The sequence below is a fragment of the Leucopleurus acutus genome (assembly GCF_964270905.1).
Source record: "Leucopleurus acutus genome assembly, chromosome: 4".
NCBI classification, from domain to species: Eukaryota; Metazoa; Chordata; class Mammalia; order Artiodactyla; family Delphinidae; genus Leucopleurus; species Leucopleurus acutus.
This window is the reverse complement of record NC_139146.1, coordinates 109,778,815-109,794,810: the sequence shown is the minus strand read 5'-3', so window position 1 is coordinate 109,794,810 and position 15,996 is coordinate 109,778,815. Positions and strand designations below refer to the sequence as shown.

General features: G+C 38.2%; 1 protein-coding gene across 1 annotated transcript; it reads right to left on the bottom strand.

Moving 5' to 3' along the window:
• Positions 1–903: 903 nt before the first annotated feature.
• On the bottom strand, positions 904–8,370 carry AREG (amphiregulin; the record flags this gene model as incomplete). The annotated part of the gene is made up of 5 exons (XM_082838125.1): positions 904–997; positions 2,976–3,131; positions 3,849–4,050; positions 6,872–7,120; positions 8,310–8,370. 5 exons carry the CDS (start codon positions 8,368–8,370, stop codon positions 904–906), a joined length of 762 nt encoding a protein of 253 aa, XP_082694251.1.
• Between the last annotated feature and the right edge of the window lie 7,626 nt (positions 8,371–15,996).

Sequence of the window (15,996 nt, the reverse complement as noted above, 5' to 3'; positions counted from 1 at the left end):
AACCGACTTTAAGTGTGTGCTTGATCTTACCTCCCTCTTCCTCTGGAAGTTTGCGTCATTAGCTGTTCACTTTAGTTATCAATGAAATATTCCTCTCTATACCTTCTCCCTACAACATGCTCAGCTCTCCCTCATTACAAAAAAAAATTAATAAGAACTACAATATATACTCTGACCAAGCTGCCTCTCAAATCTGAACCCCTTCTGCCCTCCTACTTCTTTTCTGTATGAGGGTATTCTACCTGCTGTTTCCACTTCGTCCCATTTGTAGTGCAAGCTCCTGGATGCTGGCTCTTCACCATGTGAGTGCAGCCTATCAGTTCAACCTTATCTTCCCCAGCGCCATTTGAACTAGGCCATTTCTCAAACAGTTCTAAAATAATCTAGCCCATATCACACTATTTATCTTCCTTTCCCTTTATAATCGCTTGTCCCCATCTCACCAGTTCTTTGAGGCTCACCTCCAGTGCCATCCGTATGCACATCCTTTTCTGCCCCCTAAATGCATCCCACTGGATTCTATTTCTCCTTCACTGGAAACTCCTCATGTTCCATTGGTGCCTTTCTTATGACATATTTTATTTCCCCTAGTATTCTCATTCCTTACACTTTTTTTCTATCTACTAAACACTAAGTTGTTTGAGAACAGAATTTGTGCCTCCCTCATCTTTATATCCCTTATAATAGTAAGGACATAGTCCAAAAGGACGTAGTCCATCCTCAGTACTGAACTCCAGCTCATGATCAAAGAATAACACTTTAATGTAGCCAATGTTCACAGTGTATAATTAAAAAAACATGTTTTGCTCATTTTTCTTCATATAATAGATGTTATAGTTTTTTAATTGTAGGATATTATATAAAGATATCTTTTAAAACTCAAACCTGTAATATTCTCTTTAGTTATGCTATGGGATGTGCATTTCCATTTTCTTGTTGAAGTTTCTTTCGTTCTTCAGCCGCACCTTCATATTCCCTGAAGTATCGTTTTCGAAGCCTTCAGAGAACAAGATATTCTACTATTATCAAAGTTCTATTCATCTATATATTGACTGGGGTTTCATGACTATAGGGAATTCCTTTCATAAGTTGTTATAGACCGTTTCACACTTATGGACCACTCCACCAAAACAAAACCTAAACCCAGCTAAAAGTATCATGAATGTTCTTTTCAAGGGGATCTTTATGTTGACTTTACATAAACATATTTCCAAAGTACTGAGATTTAAATAAGTGTGCCTTGAGATGCAAACTTTCAGAAGGCATGAAACACATCCATATCCCACCACCACCACCCCGCCGCCAACTTAGCACAATTGCCATGCACAATTGGGAGATGAAGATAGTATAGTTTTACCAGAGAAGGACTGTATGCTTGTACAAATTAATCTGAATGCTTAGTTTTTTTTTTTAAAAAAAAAAAACAGGCTTACAAAACAAATTGAGTTTTATTTATTTCTAAATATAATAAATACCTCTAGTTTTACTTATTACTACTTATTACCAAAAAACTCAATGGTCTGAAATGTCTTAGTGTTGTACAAGCAATTCTATTTTTAGTAGGTCTTTATCTACTAAATGTTACTATTAAAATCTTAAGAACTTTTGTTGTGATGTTTGGGGAAAAAATTAAGTTCAATTATGAAAAAGCAGCAACTATGTCTTAGGCAACTGTTTGCTATGTGTTTCAAATTCAGGGAGAATACCAGAGAAAGGGACAACATGACAAAGTTTTTCCATACTTTTCCAAATGATTATTAAATATCTCAACTTGAATAATTACAAGCTTAAATAATTCTTTCAAAACATCTTCCCTAACTGGCAATTTCTTCTTCTCTCCTTCTATGTCAAATAGTAATGGTTTGTCTGAGGGAATCTTTGCTAAATACATTTGCATATTTGACTTGAGGTACTAACAGACTGAAGTAAGTTCTAGGGTGTGCAAAACAAATTTAAACCGCACATAAAACTTTATGTGCATCATAAAACAGTATTCTATGTGTCATTTTATCATTATCTGATCTGAGTTTAAAATAATAGCAAACAATGGCAGAAGATAACCCCTTGTTTCCTGAATGGCAGGAGTAATAGATCATGTACACAGTCCAGCTGTTAAAGTAATTTACCAAGACCTAAAAGTAGAATAATGAGTCTTGCTTTCCCCTAAGCTCTAGTAGCGCATGAGTCATTATAGAGCCATTCCCACCCTCCCCCAACTTCCTTAATTCACTGACTTTTGTTTGACAGACAATGTCATTTTTACATACCCACCAGTGTCTACTACCTGGGACAGTCTAGTTCTAACATTCATTGGTCACGCAATGAAGTATGTGGTCTGTTATTACAAGTACAGGGAAGATACTGCAGGAATGAGACAGTAATAGAATTGTCCCTGCTTCCTATGCCATGCCATACGGAGGAAATTTATGTTAATAATTGAGTTCCCATATTGCACTTGACAATAATAGGCATAAGCTCTAAGTATGTCAGTACACCATGCTATAAAAGTCCTAACTCAGAATTTTGCATTCTAATAGGAGCAGAAGACATATTTTCTTGGCTCCTGGTTTGAAGCTCTTTGTGATTTTTTAGTACCAAAGCAATATCTCTGACAACCTACTATGAACCAGGCCTTAATTAGCTTTGGGGAGGCTTGTTTTAGCTTAATATAGTCATAGACGATACCAACACTCTGAGATTTGGAAGTAACAATGAGTACCCATATAACATGAAACAAAACTATCAATTTAAGTTCAAGAAAAGGGCTTCATGTATTAAGTTTCAATGGTGGCCCGAGTAATATCCATTTAACCATATTCTATGAGTTGTCAATGAAGTGTAAAGATATAACCAAAGATCATATGCCACCAATAGAATAACTCATCTCAAATATGATACCACATTGTGTTAGAAATACTGAAAAAGATTAACCTGGCATTATTTTATTAGGGATTTTTAAGATATGCCTTACTTACAGGAGTGTAATAATAACAGCAATAGCTGTGAAGCTCATGGCGGAGACAAAAGCAGCTATAGCTGCTAAAGCAATTTTTGATAAATCGCTGTCAGCCATGCTGTGAATCTTCATGGACTTTTCCCCACATCGTTCACCAAAGTAATCCTGATGACATCTGCAAACACCCATATTTTAAAATTATAATCACTGAAAAAATTCCAATAAATTTTATGTTTGCTTTCCAGATCATAAACGACCATTAATTCTAACATTGAAAAAAAGTCATGCCATACATTTATTTGTATTTCAAAATGATGAGACACTGAATGCATTTGAGCCAAAGATCTATTAGTATAAGAAAAGTTGAGATTCGTTTGGGTGTGATATTCCAAGACACACCTTTTCATTCTTTGTGCTCCATGTATGACCAACTGATGAGGTCAGTGACTTGTTATGGAGCTAATACATTCCACTATCATTTAATGTGCTAGCGGCTTTCGGGGGGAAGGAAGCTAGAACAACATTTTGTGAAAACTACCTTTAGTTCCCTTTTTATCAAGAGGTTTTGTAAATATATATTGTAAAATGATGGTTTTCACCAGGGTTTAGCAAACTATCGCCCATGGATTAAATCTGGCCATTTGCCAGGTCTTTTACAGCATGCAAGCCAGGAATGTTTTTTCTATTTTCAAATGGCTATATTTTAATTGGTTATATGAGTACATACTTCATCTTGACCCACGAAGCCCAAAATATTTCCTACCTGGTTCTTTAAGAAAAAGTTTGCAAACCCCTGGTTTATACATTGAAAAAAATAAATGGTTTTCTGCAGTTAGGTGTTTCAGACACAGTGTTAGAAATATAGAATTCTACATAATTTAGGAAAACTTACTGGCATGATACTGTTTCCAGGTGCTCTATAAATTTGCATTCTCCATGAATGCAGAAATTTTGGAATTCTGCATCACATGGATTTTTCTTCTTTCTATTTCTTCTATTTTTTCCATTTTTGCCTCCCTTTTTCTTTCTTTTGGGTTTATCTGAAGTCTTTTCACTTTCATTTTTGTCTTTCTTGGGCTTAACTACCTGTTCAACTAAAAAAAAAGATTTATTGATAACAGTCTCTCTTCACCTGGAATACCATTTTGGAGACATGAGAGAAAGAGGTCCTAGCAGTGAGAGCTCACAGGGATAGCAGCCATATTTCTCTCATTATTTAACACAACTCATACACAATAATTGAACAAAGAGAATATCTGTATTGTGTGGCACTTAAAGATCTGAACCCCTTTGTTATTTTATTAGCTTAGAAACATATTTTGAATTTATCTGTGTCAGTAATATTATTATTATTGATAAAGGAGTAGTAGGAGTTACTTGTCTAAGAAAATCCATGAAATATTTTAAACATTTTTTTCACTTCTAATACATACCAAGTTCTTGGTAATGAGCATTAATTTAATTAAACCCAAATCACAGTTGAATGGATTATTACTATCCAGATGATACAGATGAGAAAAATGAAGCTGAGTAAAGACAAGTAAATTGCACTAGGACACTTAGCTAGAAAATGGCAGTCCTGGGACGTTAAAGCCTAGTATTTCCCTACCATATTATGTTTTTTCTTGGAAAAAGTTTGGTTCCATTAATTAAAGTGGGATTCGAGTATATCTGATGATTTTCTTTACTCATATTGGCCTTGTGCTCACTATCATAATTGGGAATTAGTGTGTAATACTTGAAATGAAGAAAACAGAATTATACATTAGAGTTGATCAATTGTCTCCAACTCCCAGATTACAACAGATTATAATTAATTGATACCTTCTGGGGGCTCAGTTCTATTTGAAAAAGGGGAGTCCAGAAATATTTGGACTTGCTGCTTCATAGAGTCATCCTAACTCTTCAGATCCACAGAAACCTTTGTTCAGTGTTACAGTTATGCGGGGTATAGTATACCCATATGCTAAATATAAGAAGGAGTTTCCATGTTAGATCTGTGCATTTTCTTATACTAATTCCTGAATACGTTTATCTGAGCTAGTATTTAGCAGAGTCCAGTGGAAAGAGGAAAATATCATAATGTCATAATAAAATTAGTCATAATGGTCCTGCAGTACCCATTAAATAGAAAACTCTGGAAACATAGGGAAGGGTATCAAAGATAGAACCCTATGATTAAGGTAATGACCAATAAATATTATGAATATTTTAGCAGTTACTGTATCAATATTAACAATAGTCAAATTAGGAGCAATGTTTAATAGGTGCTATGCAATTTTTATATTGAAACTTTCCTCTGATGATAAGAAAAGTACCACAGATTAGGATAATTCCTCTAACAGAAACATTTCAAATCAATATGATGTACTTTATCAGATATATTACAAATTTTAGACAGAGACAAATGGTCACTATGCTGAAGTGCTTCAACAGACAACCCCATGGATCAATTTTCTCTCTATTTTACAACGCATTGCAATTTTATCCACTAGCCATTTTCATCACCAACAATTCATTTGGACTTATGAAATGTTAACCTGAAGCATTTTTAAGACAAAAGTTTCTAGAGTATTAATGGTCTAATCTCATCCCCCGCAAAAATAAGAATTATAGATGGACCCCCTTCACCTTACGTATTATAAAAGCACAAATTCTGGGGCTTCCCTGGTGGCGCAGTGGTTGAGAGTCCGCCTGCCGATGCAGGGGACGCGGGTTCGTGCCCCGGTCCGGGAAGATCCCACGTGCCGCGGAGCGGCTGGACCCGTGAGCCATGGCCACTGAGCCTGCGCGTCCGGAGCCTGTGCTCCGCAACGGGAGAGGCCACAGCAGTGAGAGGCCCGCGTACCGCAAAAAATAAATAAAATAAAATAAAAGCACAAATTCTGAAGCAAAGGAGGAAAGTGGAGTGTTCGATAAAGCTTTTCCCACCTGCCACTTAACTCAGTCACTGTCCTCGTGGTGTCACCTGCTATCCCTTCACCAGTTCTGGGAGCTAGACAGATGGGGAGGATTCAGGGAAACTACAGTCAGGAAAGAAGGGTCCTTAAGCCCTGCCTCCATAGTGGATGCTCCTAGGATATCTAGAGCTGATTAACTGATGATCTGCCCTCAAACTCCAAAGTAATATGAGGGTAATGAACAATACTGACCTCTTACTTTGGTACCCTCATTTTAAGCAAATGCTCTTTTTAAAAGTTCAGATAACAGCAAAAGAGAGGAAAATTATAGGTCACTATTATTTAACTGACAAATGAGATTTGGGGTTAAATAGTGATTTTAGCAATATAAAATCCATGCGTATTTGTCCTTTAATATTTCCATAAGGTGGTATTACTATTATTATTACCAATTTCTCAACATCTAATTCACAAAGGCTAAGATTCAATCTTTCCTCTCCCATTACTTCTTTCTGTTCCCTTATTTGTGTCAAAATGCAGTTATTTAGAGAAAAGTGGTGGTGGGGAGTGGCTATAAAAGCTGAGATGCAAAGTATATAGGACTGGTTGATGTTTAATCTGTTTCTCAGATTGGGGGTGGGGGGGTCGTGTGGCAGAGGATCTGGGACCAAACAGATTGGAGTTTCTCATTCTGGCTGTGGAATTTGGGGCAGAATGTTTAACCTTCTTGAGCTTTAGTTATCACATCTGTAAAATGATAAAAATTCCTACTTCACAGAGTTGTGAAGATTAGACTTACTAGACATAAAACGTTTGTTAGAGTTCCAGACACATAGGATGTGCAAACAATTAGTTCTTTCCATCTCAGTTGCTAGCTTACCTAGTGGGGTACACAACAGTCATACACGCAAGAAAGCCCCTGGGAGATCTAGGGAGCAGCTTTTCTTTGGAAGCAGCTTTGCTCTTCCAAACCACACATCTTATAGGCTACACTGTCACCTTATCCTCTACTCACCTTTGACTAAATCATCTACAATGTAGCCAGATATTTGTGGTTCGTTATCGTACTCTTCTGCATAGTCAGAGTCCATCCCCGAGGACAGTTCGCTACTAGAAGGCATTTCACTCTCAGGAGAAATCTTACTTCCCGAGGACATCTGACTTCTTGAGGTCACCTCAAATCCATCAGCAGTGTGGTCCCCAGAAAGTGGTTCCCCTTTCCCAGAGTAGGTGTCATTGACGTCTAATCCAGCAGTATAATGGGCTATGGGAGCAAGAAAAAGGGAAGAAAAGAGAAAGTAAAGCAGAATGCCTTTTCTCACCAGTCAGTTGCATTCAGGAGACAGGTTTATTGTCAAAGCAGTTATTGCACATGTGCTACTGTTTGTGATTGAGTCACTTATGAAGGCAACTTCATGTTTTGCCAACAAATGGCTGTTTGTTGTGCCAGTTACAGAGCTTCTTTCATCGTTTTCTTTTCCACAGATAGCCTACATTAATTTCCACACACCCCCCAAAAAACACTACCAAGTAGGCAAATTAATGTAATATAGTTATTTAAGAAGTAATATCTAAATATTGTCGTAACTTCACATACCAAATGCATTTGTAGTTTCTAGAATGTTACCTGTCCCATTTTAATAAACAGGTTCTAGAGAAAAATACCAGATTTTCCTAACACGTGCTCACATTTTTAACAAGAGTATGTATATCAAATGTAAACAGTAGTTGATAACAATTATTCTTATTGCCATTGTTTCTTATTATTGTTCTTACATAGAGTAGAAACTAGGGACTAGGTAAGATTTGGGGCCCAGAGTTAAGCCCCTGCTTTATCTTTTAGGTCTCAATAAAACAGCGTCAGAGTGGTAATTTTTTTTTAACATCTTTATTGGTGTATAATTGCTTTACAATGGTGTGTTAGTTTCTGCTTTATAACAAAGTGAATCAGTTATACATATACATATGTTCCCATATCTCTAACTTCTCCCTGGGACGATGCGAGGCCCTCTAGAAAAGTAAAAACAAAATCACTTGACAGAGGACATGGAGAATTTAGGCAGGAGGTAGCACTCCTCGGTCCGAGACTTAACCACTCTTCTCCAAGATCTGCAGAAATCACTTCACCTCTCTGTACCTCGGTTTCTTTATCTTATCTTTATTTGGATCACAGGATCTGTAAGTTCTCCTTCAGCTGGACTAAAGTAAGAGTACAAGGATTCTCAGGCTCCCTCTTGCTAGCCTGGAACATCTAAGACACCCGCCCACTTTTCTCTTCAGCCAGGGAAGGAGGAAGGGGGGGACCATAGGGAGGGAGGGACCTCGATCACCTCCCACGGGACAGAGCCGGGGGCGCCGAGGGGCGGTTTTTTTGGAGAAGCAGCAGCAAAATTCAAGAGGTGCCCGCGGTGGGAGAAGCGCTGGGCAGCAGCTCAGAGCCGGGATGTCCTCACCTGAGGCGAAGATCAAGAGCGACAGCACCACAGGCGCCGGCGGCAGCAGCGGGGCTCTCATTGGTCCCTCGGAGCGGCGGCGTCGCGGTCTCTGGGGCAACTCGGCCGGGAGCTGCTGGAGGGAGGAGGAGGTGGTGGGGAGAAGGGGGACAAGGGGAGTCTTGCAGGGCGTGCTCGCAGGCCCGGCCGGGCTCGGGCGCTGGAGGCAGCTCCTGAAGCTCGCCTCGGGATCCCTGGGCTCCGGCTCGTGTGCAAGGTGTGCGAACGTTCCGGAGGCGCGGCGCGCACCTGTAGCTTTATAAGCCGGGCGGAGACCCGGGCATCGCCTGTGACGTCACGGCCGCCGCGGTGGGTGGAGGCGGGCGGCAGCCCCGGGAGAGGTTACTACCCCCAAACCACACACGGATGCCAGGCGCCCCACCTTCTGGGACCGTAGAGAGCCGCTGGGAGGAAATGAAAATTAAACCCCTCGCTGCAAGCTGAAAAAAAATACCAGATCTATGTTCAAGGGAAGGAGTGGAGTTTGGGAGCTAGATATCTGACATTCAAAAATCCCGAAGTTTTTCTGAAAACCCTCCGAATATACTTCGGTTGATCTAGTATTACAACAGACAGGGATTAACTAGAGAAGTTCCATATTAAGATGTAAAAGTACTTTAAGACCAAGAATGACTTAACAATAGCCCGATGTCTTTAACAAGAATAATGAAATGCATTAAATGACTAGAGAGCACACCTCCTAATGAGAAGCTGCTTTATTCACCATAACTCAACCGGGGCTCTTTCCCACCCGCTACTAAGTGGCCAAAATTTCCAACCACCTCCCTTCTGGTTTCTTTATGTGTCCCAGGGCCCTCGTCAAAATCATTATTTATTGATCATTTATTTTGCAGAACAGTACACTAAAAATATTACCAGTGCCATCTCATTCAAAAACCTTGCTAAGTATCATTTTCCCTGTTTTACAAGAGGGACTAATGTCAGCTTTACAAAGCAAGGAGGACTTTACACAGCTGGTCATGGCAGAAGTCAGATAGATTTAACTTCAAGTTCATCTGACTCTTAAAATCTCTTTCCTTTCTGATAAAGGGGTTTAGACTAAACTTCTCTTTGAAAAGAGAATTTCTGGGAGAGAATAATATTTAACATAAAGGAATAATCTCTACAAGTAGCATGTTGGCATTTGGATGAAGGGTGGTCCCAAGACTTTGCCTCTTGGAATACCAAGATAAAAAGGGCCAGGTTTTAGGGCCCATTTAGAAGCTAGTAAGGCATTTTAATCATGACAAGTAGATAATATGAAGGGAGAGGAAGAAAGCTGCCTAATTTGACTAACTTTGATGTAGAGACAACTCCAGAACTGGATTTCTCTTGACTTGAGGAATCGAAAAAAGCACTGTTCTCTCTTAGTGTTTCTTTGTCCTGAAGATATGTATCTCTTCCGTGACTGTTCCAGTAAAACAGCTCTTTTCGGAATGTGGGCCACAGTGCATCTTTCCTAATTCTGGGAAACTTTTTAAAAGCTACTTATTTTTTAATGACACATCATAATAAAGTAGGCTAAATAGTACCATATGTTTAGTAGGATAAAATAAACAGTCATGAATCATGTCTTCTCTCCTATTGGAGAGAACATATTTTGTGTAATCCACTTGTTTTATGTTTTATGCAGGGAGGTAGTAAAGAGGGAGATTCAATGATGACCAACTCCCTGATCCCAGTAGCTCAATGAGGTGAGAGCCAGATGCATAGGAAAGTGATTCTGTTACATCAGATGAAAAGAAGGATTGGGTGCCATGAAAAACCAGGATGCAGTTTAGTTTTGCCATGTGTATCATGGCAAGTTCTGTGGAAAGATGGAGAGGCCACTCAGTGGCCTCCCCAGCAGAAAGTGTAAATGGAAAGAATACCTGAAGTCGAGGTGTGACTGAGAGCCGAAAAGCAGACTAGAAAGATGACACTGCCCATTCCAGAGTGAAGCAGGGGCCGGCGTGGTCATCTTTTTTTGTGAATGAGGCAATTGTGATTCAGAGAGATTCACAGTCTTACCCGCAGATTTCAAAAGATGGAGATTTTGTTTAGCTTGCAGGCTGTCAGCCTACACTGGTGCATCTTTCTGCTCTCATAGGTTTTGATTTTGTTCTAGTCCCCTTCTTCCCTTTTTATTACTCCTTCTTCTTAGTGAGGTGAATGCAGGTTGTGCATATCTGTCATCGAAAGTGTTTTACTTTGAAGTGAAAGGGGCTCTTTACAATGGAAATTGTTCTGTCTTTTTCCGATTGGAAATTTAGAGGGTGATAATTTACATTGGTGTGGAATATAACATGGCATCATAGGGACAGAGGGCTTAGATTCAAACAAGTTGGGTTTTCATATACAAAGTCCACCATATAGTAAGTTACTTAATATTTGAAAAATTTGGATTCCTCATCTAAAAATAGGAATAGAGATCCCTGCCTGCTGTTAAGCAGATTAAATGAAATAAGATACATAAACACTAGCACAGATCCTAGCATATCGTGAGTGCACAATAGATGGTAACTATTATTAACCTTGACATTATGATAGTTATATTATATTAATCACATTGAAGAACTAAGTGACTCTTATAAATGCAGCTACTCACAGAGTAAGTGAATAATCTCCTCCAATATTTTCAAGCCATGAACTTTATACCTACTTCACATTAAGATTAAACATTTTGAACATTTATGGTTCATCACAGGGTATCATAGACGTCATCATAGTTGCATCACAATGGCAGCACCCCTGATGACTCATGGCATTCTGGAATATATGCATGAGAAAGAAACCAACCCCATGTAAGTGTGGGATTCCTTACATTCTGCATGTTAAGTTGAGACAAGAAGGAACAATTGCAAGAATTTCAAGTAGAGAAGCAACTCTTCTTTACCCTGATAAATTGATGGTTCCCTCATCTAGTATAAGGTTAAGGGCAGCCCTAAAGGCAAATGTTCCTAGCCAACCACACTCATTTTGGTGCCTAGTATCTGGATCCTGATAATATTTTATATGTATAGTGGAAACAAACTCACTTTGACTCTGCTAAAATGTGTGCTATAGAGCCCAGAGTAGAATTATGTGTTTGTTCATATAGCTGATTTTGAGTTTTTACAGATAGCACCAGGGTCTGAGTAAATATTACATCATGGTTATTGTTATGAGTCAACAAATGAACTCCCAAACTAAAATTAAGAAATTCTCTAAAATATAAGCAACATTTCATTTATTAATAAATAAATTAGCTCCATTTAGAGGTCTATCATTTTCTACTTTTCACCTTGGAATTTATCCATTCTAAAGAATACATAATTTCTAGTTCCTTCAAAAAGAGACCTTCAATGAACTTGATTTATCTTGACAGAATAAAATAAATTTACTTGCCCTTTATATCTTTCACATGATGGCTTTTGCAGAGCAAGGACTAGCAGATGGGACTGAAATAAGTGAATGAGTTGGTACAGTGGAAACTAAATAAATGTAATATACAATTAACTACATTTATACACACAAAAAAAGTCAATCCTCTAGGTAGTTCATTTACTCATCAAATATATTTTGAGCACTAGATACTCTTAGGTTTAGGCACTGGGCTAGAACTTTGAATAAGTCATAGTGTCCTTGTTTTTAAGGACTTTACATTCTATTAAAGGGAAACACGTAATAACCAAGGAAACAATGCACATAATCAATTTAGGTATTTAGAAGTGCTAGAAAGGAGATAAAATGTGTGATATAGAGGACTTGGGATGGTAGAGGAAGATGATAAAAAGAAATACAAGACAGCGCCTACACTTAAGTAGCTCACATTTTCTCTCTAGAGGAAACAGATGGCAGGATAAAAAGGAGAGCATTATCCTATAGGACAATAATAACAACACAGAAGAGCAGAGATAGGCATGGGCAGGAAGGAGCAATAGATACAGGCACATACAAGAAGAATGAGGGATGCTGAACAGAGAGAGGCCTTACATTGGGGCTCAAATGTGTAGAGGAATTTAGGGCATTGTTGAAAAGAGTTCATTCCACTAATCATTTCTTACACACCCCTCTTAACAGTGCCAGACAAGAGCTCTCTTTAGCTCTTAACCGAAGGTCAGCTGGTCAAAATCACCTGAGAACCACTACAAAAGGTACTCTCCGTTCTCCTCTCTTGATTCAGTAGGTTGGGTGTGGGGTCCTGGCCTGTGTATTTTTTAACAACTTTCAAGAAAATTCTGATGTGAACCTCTGATCAAGAACTACTCCACTAGGGGACACATAGGTGAAAAAAATCAAGATACATTCAGAGAGGTTATAAACTGGTGGGGCTGCATATTTATACAGATAGATGTTTTGTTGGAAATGTGAGGGATGGAGAAATGAATTTTAAGAGGAAGCATGTGAGTAAGTGCGATGAAGATGTTAAATTTACCGCTAAGAAACTCATGTTACAAACTGATTTAGACTATTCATTTAATAGGGTACTACTTTAATGTAATAAAAAATGTCTGCATATATGAAAAAGAAAAAATCCACTTTGCACATATTTCTTCAGGACCCAGTTTGTCACATCAATGGAATCATATCTACACCAAATGATTACGAGTTCTCACTAACTCAATTCTGAATGTAACATCGGAAAACAGAATGTCTGCAACCATCATCATACACTGAGTTAGGAAGCATGTCAAATTTTAGTATGCCATTAATTCGTTTTTTTTAACATCTTTATTGGAGTATAATTGCTTTACAATGGTGTGTTAATTTCTGCTGTATAACAAAGTGAATCAGCTATACATATACATATGTCCCCATATCCCCTCCCTCTTGTGTCTCCCTCATACCCTCCCTATCCCACCCCTCTAGGTGGTCGCAAAGGACTGACCTGTGCTATGCAGTTGCTTCACACTAGCAATCTGTTTTACATTTGGTAGTGTTTATATGTGTCCATGCCGCTCTCTCACTTCCTCCCAGCTTACACTTTCCCCTCCCCGTGTCCTGAAGTCCATTCTCTATGTCTGCATCTTTATTCCTGTCCTGCCCCTAAGGTTCTTCAGAACCATTCTTTTTTTTTTTTTTTTTTTTTTTTTAGGTTCTATACATATATGTGTTAGCATACAGTATTTGTTTTTCTCTTTCTGACTCACTTCACTCTGTATGACAGACTCTAGGTCCATCCTCCTCACTACAAATAAAGCAATTTCGTTTCCTTTTATGGCTGAGTAATATTCCATTGTATATATGTACCACAACTTCTTTATCCATTCATCTGTTGATGGACACTTAGGTTGCTTCCATGTCTTGGCTATTGTAAATAGAGCTGCAATGAACATATTGGTACACGACTCTTTTTGAATTATGGTTTTCTCAGGGTATATGCCCAGTAGTGAGATTGCTGGGTCGTATGGTAGTTCTATTTTTAGTTTTTTAAGGAACCTCCATACTGTTCTCCATAGGGGCTGTATCAATTTACATTCCCACCAACAGTGCAAGAGTGTTCCCTTTTCTCCACACCCTCTCCAGCATTTATTCTTTTTAGATTTTTTGATGTCAGCTATTCTGACTGGTGTGAGGTGAGACCTCGTTGTAGTTTTGATTTGCATTTCTGCAAATGATTTACATTCCCTTAATGATTAGGGACGTTGAGCATACTTTCATGTGTTTGTTGGCAATCTGTATATCTTCTTTGGAGAAATGTCTATTTAGGTCTTCTGCCCATTTTTGGATTCAGTTGTTTGTTTTTTTGATACTGAGCTGCATGAGCTGCTTGTAAATCTTGGAGATTAGTCCTTTGTCAGTTGCTTCATTTGCAAATATTTCTCCCACTCTAAGGGTTGTCTTTTCGTATTTTTTATGGTTTCCTTTGCTGTATAGAAGCTTTTAAGATTCATTAGGTCCCATTTGTTTATTTTGGGTTGTTTTTCCATTTCTCTAGGAGGTGGGTCAAAGAGGATCGTGCTGTGATTTATGTCAAAGAGTGTTCTGCCTGTGTTTTGCTCTAAGGTTAATAGTGTCTGACTTTACATTTAGACCTTTAATCCATTTTGAGTTTATTTTTGTGTATGGTATTAGGGAGTGTTCTAATTTCAGTCTTTTACATGTAGCTGTCCAGTTTTCCCAGCACCACTTATTGAAGAGGCTATCTTTTCTCCATTGTATATTCTTGCCTCCTTTATCAAAAATAAGGTGACCATATGTGCATGGGTATATCTCTGGGCCTTCTATCTTGTTCCATTGATCTATCTTTCTGTTTTTGTGCCAGTACCATACTGTCTTGATTACTGTAGCTTTGTAGTATAGTCCAAAGTCCAGGAGTCTCATTCCTTCAGCTCCGTTTTCCTTTCTCAAGATTGCTTTGGATATTCAGGGTTTTTTATGTTTCCATACAAATTGTGAAATTTTTTGTTCTAGTTCTGTGAAAAATGTCATTGGTAGTTTGATAGGGATTGCACTGAATCTGTAGATTGCTTTGGGTAGTATAGTCGTTTTCACAATGTTTATTCTTCTAATTCAAGAACATGGTGTATATCTTCATCTGTTTGTATCGTCTTTCATTTCTTTCATCAGTGTCTTGTAGTTTTCTGCATAAAAGTCTTTTGTCTCCTTAGGTAGTTTATTCCTAGGTATTGTATTCTTTTTGTTGCATGGTAAATGGGGGTGCTTCCTTAATTCTCTTTCAGATTTTTCATCTTTAGTGTATAGGAATGCAAGAGATTTCTGTGCATTAATTTTTTATCCTGCTACTTTACCAAATTCATTGACTAGCTCTAGTAGTTTTCTGATAGCAACTTTAGGATTCTCTACGTATAGTATCATGTCATCTGCCAAAGTGACAGTTTTACTTCTTTTCTGATTTGGATTCCTTTTGTTTCTATTTCTTCTCTGATTGCTGTGGCTAAAACTTCCAAAACTATGTTGAATAATAGTGGTGAGAATGGGCGACTTTGTCTTGCTCCTGATCTTAGTGGAAATAGTCTCAGTTTTTCACCATTGAGAATGATGTTGGCTGTGGGTTTGTCATATACGACCTTTATTATCTTGAGGTAAGTTCACTCTATGCCTACTCTCTGGAGGGTTTTGTTTTGTTTTGTCTTGTTTTGCATAACTAAACCATTTTTATTCTTTTTTTTAACATCTTTATTGGAGTATAATTGCTTTACAATGGTGTGTTAGTTTCTGCTTTATAACAAAGTGAATCAGTTATACATATACATATGCTCCCATATCTCTTCCCTCTTGTGTCTCCTTCCCTCCCACTCTCCCTATCCCACCCCTCTAGGTGGTCACAAAGCACTGAACTGATCTCCCTGTGCTATGCGGCTGCTTCCAACTAGCTATCTATTTTACTTTTGGTAGTGTATATATGTCCATGACACTCTCTCACTTTGTCAGAGCTTACCCTTCTCCCTCCCCATATCTTCAAGTCCATTCTCTAGTAGGTCTGTGTCTTCATTCCCATCTTACCCCTAGGTTCTTCATGACCTTTTTTTTTTTCTCTTATATTCCATATATATGTGTTAGCATATGGTATTTTGTTTTTCTCTTTCTGACTTACTTCACTCTGTATGACAGACTCTAGGTCCATCCACCTCACTACAAATAACTCAAATTCGTTTATTTTTATGGCTAAGTAATATTCCATTGTATATATGTGCCACATCTTCTTTATCCATTCATCTGTTGA